This window comes from Indicator indicator, chromosome 13 (genome assembly GCF_027791375.1).
Source record: "Indicator indicator isolate 239-I01 chromosome 13, UM_Iind_1.1, whole genome shotgun sequence".
NCBI classification, from domain to species: Eukaryota; Metazoa; Chordata; class Aves; order Piciformes; family Indicatoridae; genus Indicator; species Indicator indicator.
In genome coordinates, this window is record NC_072022.1 from 27946014 (window position 1) to 27957082 (window position 11069).

An 11069-nucleotide genomic window follows, 5' to 3' on the forward strand; every position below is an offset into this window, starting at 1 on the left:
TCCCGCTCGCCAGCGGAGACCCAGCGGCGGCTGAGGCCGTCGATCCATTCCCGGTGTTGCGTCGGCCCCTGGCCCGCTCCCATTCAACCTGTTCCATTGTGTGTCTGCTCCAAGCCGCCCCTCAGCGCCACCGGGGCCAGCCCTGCCTTCAGCGCAGCCCTTCAGCGCCGCTCGGACCACCCCGGCCCTCAGCGCTGCCCCTCAGCGCCCGCCCGCCTCACGCCCGCCTCAGGGTCCTTCCCCTCCCTGTCCCAGTTCATCTCCTCACGGCGGGACTCACAGAGCTCCACGAACCGGGGATGGCTAAAGCGAACTGCCGTCCGGCGGTCACTGAGGCGGCGAGGCGGCCCCTCAGGCTCACCTTCGGCCCGCCGGCGGCGGCTGCCATGGAGACGCGCGGGGCGGGACGGCCACGGCCCCGGCCCCTCAAGGCGCCATGGGACGGCGGCAAACCGCCACCAGCGCCGCACCTGCTGTGAGGCGGGGCTGCTCCTCACCGCCCTTCTCGCTGTCCCTTCCTCATCACACCTTCCTCAGTGCTCCTTTCTCACCCGGGGATCTGTCCCCCGAGCGGGCCCGGACCCCCAGGGGAGGGGATTTTTAACTTTTTTTCTTCTCCCTTAAAAATCTCGATGAACTTCAAGGGCTGTTCACCTGCGCGGGATAACGGAAGGTAACGGCAGGGAAGGGATATGTGGTCCTTAAATGGCTCTGATTGCCCTGAGGTATGATGAAGCGTCTGGAGAACAGGGCTGATGAGGAGTAGCTGAGGGACCTGGGGTTGTTCAGGCTGAAGAAGAGGAGGCTGAGGGGAGACCTTCTAGCTCTCTACAACTCCCTGAAACGAGGCTGAAGTGAGGTGGGGATTGGTCTCTTCTCGCAAGGAACAAGTGATAGGACAAGAGGAAACGACCTCGAGTTGCACCAGCGGAGGTTTAGGTTGGACATGAGGAACAATTTCTTCCCCAAAAGGGCTGTTGAGGCCTGGCTCAGGCTGCCCAGGGCAGTGGTGGAGTCCCCATCCCGGGAGGGGTTTCAAAGCAGAATGGATGTGGTGCTGAGGGTTCAGTGGTGACCTAGCAGTGCTGGGTTAATGGTCGGACTTGATGATCCTAGAGATCTCTTCCAATCAACAGTTTTATGATTTTCCTGATGGCCACAAAAAGCTCTGGGCTTTCTCCTGACGTGAGAAGGAGAAAGTTCCACCTCTGGAGGAGTTTAAGTCTAAAACTCTGCATGGAAGGTGTCCCTGCCCATGGGAGGGAGGTTGGAACTAGATCATCTTTAAGGTCCCTTCCAACCCAAATCATTCTATGATAGCTTTTTATATCCAATGGTCCCACGTGTGTCTGAGGATGTTTTATAGGGACCCAGCTGGTGTGAGCTCTGTCAAAGTGGGCAACAAGCCTGGTATTGCCATGAACAAGAGACACAAACGGGAAAGGGGGAACTGTGCTGCTTCTCCTGTCGCAGGGAGCTTGGCAGGGGGCAGCCAGCCCAGACACCCATCGCTGTGCAGCAGCAAGGCTTCTTTGTTAGCCTGTCAGGAAGGGACACTGAACAGCACCATGCCCACTGCTTATGGGTGGGCTCTTTGCCTTGCATGCCTCACCAGCAATAAAGAGCCTGTGCCACGCAGAAGATACTTTCCTTTTTGGGCCATTTGGACGTATTTCCTTTCCCTCCCTATGATCTTTTTAAGACGTCGTGTTGCTCACAGCTTCTTTAGAGTTGCAGGGGCAAAGTCACAAAAGCCAAGCAGTTTAATTCTTGTCCTTATTCCTCATCACAAAAGAGCTACATCCTCTGCTTGAAAATACTCCTGCCTGCATTGCTGCTGCGGCTAAAGGAGTGGGACAGTGCTCCTCAGAGGCAGCATGGGGTGGTTTTATGTCACTGAGAAAAGCTCTTTTTCTCCCCCAACCTCCCAGCCAGCTCCTCAGCTCGGTTCTGCAGAGCTATTTGTTTCTCCTCCTGTTACAAGTTTGTCAATAGACAGGCCTCCCACAGAGACAAGATCTGCAAGCTCTCAAGCCTGGCACAGATGGAAAGCACAGCTTTGAACTGCGGTCTGCTTTTTTTTTTTCTTTTTCTGAGAGGGGGAGGGTGCCTTGTGGTTGGTTTTGGTTGTTGTTTGTTTGTTGTTTTTTTTTAAACAGATAAGCCCTGAACGATAAGGAAAACAGCATTAACCAACAATTAGAGCAGTTGACTCTCCTTGAAATCGTTTGTCACGTCAATCTCGAAGCCCACAGTACAAAGCTCGTGAGACCAGCACTGTCTGTTACAGCCTGATCCTGTGCATGGAGCTGCTTAGAGAACCATAGAAAAGATCTCCAAGATCATCAGGTCCAACCATCAGTCTAAGACCACCACGGCCATGGTTTAATAACCATGCCCCCAAGTGCCATGTCCACACATTTCTTGTGTTTGTATTCTGACAAGACCCGTGGTAAAAGCACATCACCAAAATTTGTGCAGCAATCACGTAAGGAGAGGCCTGAGTTTAAAGATGTAAATGTCCCTCCCTGTAGTTCCTTGTAGTTCCTTACAAAATTATTTCTGTTTTCACCTCACTGCCAACAACTGAAAGGGAACTTGAAACTTTAGTCAAGAGTGAGGTAAGGCTTCCATTAAGTGGTACAAAAGCTGTATTCCCAACTTTTAAAAATCCTTATAACCCACAATCTAACAGGATGCAGCCCTGTGCTGTAATTTAGAAAAATTAAGGATTTTTCTGAACCTTACTTTTTAATTAATTTAATTTAAACCTTACTTTAAGGTTAAAAGGGAGGAAACTTGGTTCACATTCACCCACACTTCACCTCTGCGTACTCAAAATGTGGTTTCCTAAGATATTTCTCTCAGCTTTACAGTGAATTTTTGGTGATAAACACTCCTATCACTCATTCACAAACTAGGAGAGCAAAGTCCAGGTAGAATAATATTTAATTATTATAGCAAAAAATCATCAGAACTGCACAATTAGGCTCAGTTTTGAAAGCTTTGTACTTCCCAGGTATACTTACAGACCCCCATGAGAAGTGGATTATTGCTGAGACTGTAGTTTGGGGTTAAAAGTAAACTTTGAGCTACAAAAGTAGTAAAGACACTGGCAGATTTTGTCTTTTTTGTTGTTTTCCTTTGGTTGGTTGGTTGGTTTTGTTATAGGATCTCAGGATTCACAATTTTCATGCTGATTTGAAGGAAATAAAAAAATTGCATAGCCCCTAGAAATGCCAAAGAAGCAATGCTCAGATTTGAAGATTTATTGATTATTTTTGTACCACACTCTTCTCCCTGGATTTGATTGGCAAGGAATCACCCAGAAAGAAAGAAAAATCTGTAAAACACTTCACTTTAAATAAATATTTGCACTGGGGGAGGTTAAACAAAGGTCAAGTGCTTGGTATATAAACCATGTAACATCAAACGTGAGAAATTCAATCTTTATTCTGAGTCTGTGTACAAAATAAATAATACTTAACACTGCTTGCAAAAATAAACCCAAGAATATATTGGCACAGGATGATCCCTCTTTTGAAATTTCATTTTATTTCTAGCTAATTTTAGATATTTATAGAACCAGCAGGAAAAAAACCAAAAAAACACCAAACCCCTGAAATTTTTCCTCTTCCATTGAATGTTGTCCCCAAAACTTTGGAGGCCTGTGGTGTTAATTTTTATGCTTTGATACACCAAGTGACTTTTTCTTCCAAGAAACTTTAGTTGTTGTGACCTTATCAGCTTCTTAAGCTCAACCATGACAAATTACCTTTTATGTCACCAACAATGCAAGCCATTATTCAAGCTGAAAGATTTTTAAACCACAAATCGTCTACCAAAGTGGCATAAGAATAGAATTCAAGCAAAATGCTCCTGAGCAAACACATCCCACAAGCTCTGGAAATGGAGTTTTCTAACTAAGGTAGCAATGACCTGCAGCAGAGAAGCATTTAAGGCCCTACCCTGTGAACTAACACCCTGCAGCTCTCTCAAGAAGTGGACTGCCCACTGCTCTCACCAGAGGAAAACTGGACAACCAGTTTAGGACATTACTGTGGAGAAGTTTGGCTTCAGAACATTTTAATCCCTGCCTTTTGTATTACTGTTAAAACCCAGCCCCATGGACTCTAATGTGGCATTAGAAACCTCCTGGGCTTTCTGCTCAAGACAGGGACCCTCAAAGTCAGGGCAATGGTTTTGATCATAACCACCTGCCTGAGATAAAGCATGAATCATAAAGAATTGGCATTTCACCAGCCCAGCCTCCCTTTTGACCTTCACACAGAGCTTCTTAGCCAGCTCACAAACTGTTTCAGTACCTGTACCACTCTATTGCTGCTGATCCGATCTCGAAGTCTTTCATAGTAGCTTTCTTCTTGCCATATTCCTTTGTGTTTCTTCAAGGCCTTCAACTCTGCTCGAAGGAGCCTTCTGTGAAGCTTCCAGTGGAGGTGGGAGTCGTGAGGCAGCCCTTTGATAGGCACTGTTCTGCCAAGCCCTTGCCTCAAGATCTCTTCGTTCAAGCACACGCTGAGGAATCGACCCTATAAAAAGGCAGGATAAAGATGACACTCACCTTTAAATCAGGGGGTTAGGTGTGAAATCCCTCTGAGATGCAAGCTTTACTTCTGCCTAGATCTACTCTCCAGCAGACTTAAAAGTTAAGAGCAGTCCAGCTGACTTAAAACCTAACACTCATGCAATACATTTGTAAAAGAACATGTGTAAAAGAACATGTGATGGACTCAGTATTTGACTAATCAGAACTAAATCATGGATTCATAGAATGGGTTGGGTTGGAAGGGACCTTCAAGATCATCCAGTTCCAAGCCCCTGCCGTGGGCAGGGACACCTCCAGGTTGCTCATGGCCTCATCCAGTCTGGCCTTGAACACCTCCAGGGAGGGGGCATCCACAGCCTCTTTGGGCAACCTGTTCCAGTGTCTCCCTACCCTGAGTGTAAATGACAGTCCACCACTGACAGAGACACACTGGTTTCACACAAACACAGAATCATTCTGCCTGGCAGAGACCTTTAAGATCAAGTCCAACCATTAACCCAGCACTGCCAAGTCACCCTCAGCATGACATCTATACATCTTATAAATGCCTCCAGGTCATTCAATTGTTTCCCTGGAGAGGCTGTTTTAGTGCCTCACAAACCTTTCAATGAAGAAATTGTTCTTCATCTCCAACCTAAACTTCCTCTGGCTTGAGGCCATTTCCTCTTGTCCTATCGTTTGTTTCTTGGGAGAAGGATTGACCCCAACCTCCTTTCAGGGAGTTGTAGAGAGTCAGAAGGTCTCCCCTCAGCCTCCTTTTTTCCAGACCAAACCAACCCAGGTCCCTCATCTGCTTCTCCCTATTTCTGTTCTCCAGACCCTTCACCAGTTTCATTACCCTTCTCTGGACCTTCTCAGTGTCTTTGCTGTAGAGTGCCCCAGGACTGAACACAGCAAAGTGTGGCCCCACCAGTGCTGATGAACCAGTCTGCAGAAATACTGCTCTTGAAATAAGACTTCCAAGCACAACTAAAATTCATTTCCATAGATAAATCTTGGGTCCACTCCTTAAACGTCCTGAGGTGATTAAACTGCCTAACCACAAACTCAAAACTGCAGAGAAAGGTCAATATTTGCCACAGAGAAAGGTCAATATTTGCCACTCTCTTCACCTTATTTACTAACACAAGGCACTCGAGTGCCAGCTCCTCCCTTCCCAGGAGCTGGAACCAGATCATCTGTTTGGGTTTCAGCTCCTGCTGTAACCAGGCCATGCCACTGGGAGCCCACTCCACTCCAGCAAGCTTCACCAGCAGAAGACCTTTGGATTGCCCTGGTTAGAGAGAGAACTTTGGTTACTGCACGCAGCAAAGGCAGCTTGATGCTTTGCATGGACCCTCACCTGCTGGTTGTGAATTTACTCCCATGGATTACAAACCAAAGAAACCCAACCCATTTTAGTTCCCCCAAACACTATTTATTCACACAGAAGAATTTGGTCTCATCTCTCCCTTTAGAAAAAGAATTCGAGCTTGCAGAAGTGATTTGAGCTGGTTTGGTTGATTCTGCACACAGATGGAACTGTTTTCATTATCAGTCACTGCCCTTTTATCTGGAAGGGCACAAACAATAGGCAAGAAGCACCAGGGCCTGCAGGTATTGATTTGCAAAGCAGGAGTGTGACTCAGAGCTGATGGACAGCTTCTGCCAAGTGACAGAAAAACTGTCCATGACAATGGGCTTGTACCTGGCTGCCAGATCTTCATCCCTAAATTAAAGCCTGTTCCCAGCAGAGTCTTTTTTGCCAGGAAGGAGATGAGCCATGAAAGCAAATAATAGACTCAAAGAATCACAGACTGGTTTGGGTGGGAAGGGACCTTTAAAGGTCACCCAGTCCAACCACCTGCAGTCAGCAGGGACATCTGCAACTAGAGCAGGTTGCTCAGAGCCCCAAACACCTTCACCCTCCCTTCCAGCTTGCTCCTCCCATTCTTGCAGCCACATTAAGAACATAAATGTTTAATTTCTGCCTTGGTTCTTCACCTCCTCTCACTTACATTTTCTCTGTATGGATGTGATGAGAGGAATGCTGATGGGAATGTGTTCAACCTCCAGACCTTTCTCCGTGATGTGATGTAATTTCCCCCTCAGTTTCACATTCTTTGTGACAAACTCCACAGGTATATCCAGAGCACTTGTGAACTTTGTTGTCTGTTGATGGAAAGAAGAGCAATGGGGTGCATGAAGAAGAGCATGGCCAGCAGGTCAAGGGAGGTTCTCCCCACCCTGCACTCTGCCCTGGTGAGACCACACCTGGAGTACTGGGTCCAGTTCTGGGCTCCCCAGTTCAACAGAGGCTACGAGGATGATGGAGGGACTGGCACATCTGATGAGGAAAGGCTGAGAGACCTGGGGCTGTGTAGTCTGGGAAGAGCAGCCTGAGAGGGGATGTCACTAATGTCTATAAATATCTGAAGGTGGGTGTCAAGAAGGGGCCAAGCTCTTTTCAGTGGTGTCCTGTGACAGGACAACTGGCAGTGTATACAAACTGGAACCCAGGAAGTTCCACCTCAACATGAGGAGAAATTTCTGTGCTGTGAGGGTGCTGGAACCCTGGAGCAGGCTGCCCAGAAAGATTGTAAAGTCTCCTTCTCTGGAGACTTTCAAGACCCATCTGGATGTGTTCCTGTGTGACCTGCCTGGGTGACCCTACTTTGACAGGGGGGGTTGGAGTGGACGATTTCCAGAGGTCCCTTCCAATCCCTGCCATCCTGTGATTCTGAAAACAGATTGGCAAATTGCAGCTCTATTATCAGGCAGCACAGAAAAGTATCTTTAGCTGTATTTAACAGTAATCAACTGCAGAAGTCATCTTGTGCCAGACCTTCCAGACACCGAGGGATGTTCCCTCACCTACAGAACCTGCAATTTAGGGTGGCCGTGAAAGCAAGGTTCAGAGCAAGAAGAGAAACTGGCATTTTTGGAGCAGTGCATATTGAAATTCACTGGGTTTGCCATGAAAAGAGCATTTTAAAAGGGTGCTAAATAGGGGTGAAAGGAGGCCAAGAGGTGTCTGAAGAGCCAGCAAAGAGCAGACACTGAAATAAAGGCAGAGCAGGAAGGACAGAAACAACACAGGCTTTGATAAGAGAGTGAAAGAGGAGAGGGACAAAGGCAGGTGTACACCTCTGAAAAGATCACAAGGAGATTAAATTTGATACCAGAGCCCTCGATTTACAGGGGGGATGCAAAGGGATGGTTACCTGATCACACAGGAAAATGAAGCTTTGCAGCAGCCAAGGCTTGGCCAGCAAGCAGAGAAAGAAGCAGCCAAGAATTTATGGGGTGGAGGGAGAAGGACAGGCCCTGGGGATGGTCTAACACCCAGGATTTATGACGCTGATGTCTAAAGGTCTGGCTGCAAGAAGCCTTTTGTAGAACACTAAGCTACTTCTGCACAGCTGTGAAAAGTATTGACCTGCTTAAGTACAACTGCTGTGACACACTGGCCCTTGGGGGGAAGGAAAATCCCAAACCACCATGCCTAGACCCTGAGACCTTCCTGCTGCAGGGTATTTAGTCAGTAAACCTTCCCCTTTGTGTCCTTAAGGTCTCTCACCAGGATGCAGAGAAAGCCTGAAGGAGCAGGTCAGGAGAAAGGTTGGAGCACCTCTGCTATGAGGACAGGCTGAGGGAGCTGAGGGTGTTCAACCTGGAGAAGAGGAGGCTCTGGGGAGAACTAACAGCAGCCTGCCAGGACCTGAAGGGGCTACAAGAAGGCTGGAGAGAGACTGTTTGCAAAGGCCTGCAGGGACAGGATGAGGGACAATGGCTTCAAACTAGAGCAGAGAAGATTTAGATTGGATCTCAGGAACAAGTTCTGCACCAGGAGGCTGGTGGAACACCAGAACAGGTTGCCCAGGGAGGTGGTTGGGACCCCATCCCTGGAGATATTCAAGGCAAGGCTGGACAGGGCTCTGGGCAACCTGATCTAGTTGGGGATGTCCCTGCTGACTGCAGGGGGGTTGGACTGGATGAGCTTTGGAGGTCCCTTCCAACCCAGAGCACTCTGTGATTCTGTGAAGGTTCTCTGGAGCAGAAGTTGTTGAAGTCTGATCCCATTTGCACTGGAAGTTCCCAACACAGGCACAAAGCCTTGATTTAAAAACTAAACCCCAAACAAAACAGAAACGAGGATAAAATCAAATAAAAATATTGGGCACCATTTGTAACTGAGGCTTTCTGACAGGATTTTCAAGTCTCTACAGATGTTCTTCCATAGCAAACTGCATCTCAGTTGTGCAGAGGGAAGGTTTTGATGATCCTAAAAGATTTTTATGAGGGTGATGATTCTTTCTTATGATCATAACTCTTTTTTTATGATTATTTTGAAGCAGCTGGAGGAGCAGGGGACAAGGGAGACTGCCTGTGAAGACACAGCTTTGGCCATGAAGTGTTTGTACAGGCTCTGAACAAACCATTTCAGGAGGGAAGGGATATTTAGGGTCACCTTTGAACACATTCTACAAGCACTACCCTTCATGGGAGTATGGAGAAAAGATGCGAGGAACCCTCCTCTGTTTCACCTTTATTTGGATAAGAGGAGTGAAGCAGCGTGGGCTGCAGCAGCAGCGGGGTGCGAGGGGCTGCAGGAAGCTGCCGAGATGCGGACCAGCGATTAAATGAGAAAGCAAACAAGGGGCGAGGAACGGCTCTGGATTCTGGCCGCCGAGAGGCCGCCTGCTAGGGGACACGGCCTGAAACCGGCGTGAAACGGCTGTGCCCAGACCCGAGCCGGCCGCTGCCTTCCCCGTCACCTTCTCGTCGCTCTGGGCTCCCGGCAGGGCCGTGGGGGAACCCCGGGAAAAGCCCCCACGGAGCCCCCCGGCACTCACCATGCGGACGCTCCGCGCCAGCACCAGCACCCCCGCCACCGCCATCCCGGCGCTCAGGCTCTGCGGACAGAGGATAGCGAGGCTCAGCCGGGCCGCCTCGGGCAGCCCCGGCCCCTCAGCCGGCTTCCCACCGCCCACCCCGGCCCCGGTACCCGCAGGAGGCTGAGATGCGCGTCCGCCCACTCGGACAGGCGAGCCAGGCCCTCGGCAGCCCCGCTCCGCCGCTCCGACATGGCCGCCAGCGCCCGCCTGGCTCGGCGCACAGCCCCCCCTGCCGGCAGCCAGCAGCACTGCCGCCAGCCGGGAAAACGGGCGGGGGGGAACCGGGGAGGGGACGGGGAACCGGGGAGGCATAAGGGAACCGGAGCGCCGGGCCTGGGGAGCCGGGAAGAGAAGGGGGTAAGCGGCCAGAGGCGAGTTGTGCCCTGGGGAAGCAGATTTTGGGCCCAGTGCCTGCAGCTCTCATAAACCTTCAAAGCCAGGCTCGGCACCGCTTCTGCGCTCAGGCAGCTGCCATACTACTCTGGTGACTTCAATTAGTGCCCTCGTTTTGGCATTTAAACCTAACTGGTAATGAGCTTAACTCATCACACCTCAAATACATCACCCCCACCACCCTCCCGGAAATGTGCTGCCAGACAGGCCCCCAGTCGCAGCCCAAGGCACTGTTTGAAGAGAAAACACAACTCAGGAGCACTGCTGGATTCATCAGCATCAGTTGTTTATTCTTTTCCTTTAGTTCCAAACTAACAAATATTTGTAATTTGGCTCAAGCCAAGCGTTCCCCTCAGGTGAATCAAGTGCCCGTGTGTGCAATGCACCTGGATGGTCTTTAAAGAAAACACAGACATGACATGAACATAAAACCCCAAACATATTTATGCTGACTCAAGTCTTCCATTTCAAGCCAGCTCTAGGTTTCCACACCAACAGGCAGCAAATGAGATGATCTCAGTAACAAACCACAACTCAGGGGGTCAGGAAAAGCACCAATTCCACTGGAACTTATAACCCAAGGCAGCTAAACCCATACTGGGATCAAACCTTTTCCTCTAAGGTTCAGACTAAAACCAGTTCTTCAGTGAGTAGCTAGAAGCTGTACAGGTAAATATTACCCTTGCTGTGCTTTGCTTTTCAAAGTGGTATCATTGTTAGCTTGACTTTACTTAACTCAGAGTGAAGGCTTTAAGATTAAGTAATAAACACAGAAACAGTGCAAAATCAGAACCTGTAGCCCAGCAACTTAAGAAACCTGCTGCTGGGCTTGGCTACAAATTGTGTGGTGGGGAAAATGCCAAATAATTCAGACTGTCTCAGGGAGGGGAATCACCATCCCTGGAAGTGTTCAAAAAATGTGTGGCTATGGTGCCTGGGGACATGGTTAGTGGCCATGGTGGTGCTGGGTTGAACTCAATGATCTCAGAGGGCTTTTCCAACCCAAATAATTCTATGATTCCAAATACTGCTGCCTGCAGAACCTCATTCTCCATTCTGGTGCTCTGCTGGCCCACAGTGGACCTGACAGTGCTTACTGACAGAACTCTTCTCATCCCTGTGTTACCAGATCATTGAACCACAGCATGGTAGAGGTTGGAAGAGACCTCTGGGGATCTTTTGATTCTAACCCCCCGGCCAAAGCAGGGTCACCTCGGGCAGGACACACAGGA

The 11069-nt window shown here is 49.2% G+C and overlaps 1 protein-coding gene across 1 annotated transcript; it reads right to left on the bottom strand.

The window, feature by feature from the left end:
- Nucleotides 1–639: 639 nt before the first annotated feature.
- Nucleotides 640–9462, bottom strand: C13H3orf33 (chromosome 13 C3orf33 homolog). The gene is made up of 5 exons (XM_054385771.1): nt 9403–9462; nt 6565–6718; nt 5680–5840; nt 4326–4550; nt 640–654 (listed from the first exon to the last, which is right to left on the bottom strand). The coding sequence occupies exons 1-5, from the start codon at nt 9445–9447 to the stop codon at nt 640–642; spliced, it is 600 nt and encodes a 199-aa protein (XP_054241746.1). The 5' UTR covers nt 9448–9462.
- Between the last annotated feature and the right edge of the window lie 1607 nt (nt 9463–11069).

Coding starts and splice junctions, on each gene's coding strand:
- C13H3orf33 (XM_054385771.1), bottom strand. CDS start 9,447: ATGGCGGTGGCGGGGGTGCTGGTGCTGGCGCGGAGCGTCCGCATG. Junction 6,719..9,402: donor TGGCGCGGAGCGTCCGCATG/GTGAGTGCCGGG, acceptor TTCCATCAACAG/ACAACAAAGTTCACAAGTGC. Junction 5,841..6,564: donor CACATCCATACAGAGAAAAT/GTAAGTGAGAGG, acceptor CTCTCTAACCAG/GGCAATCCAAAGGTCTTCTG.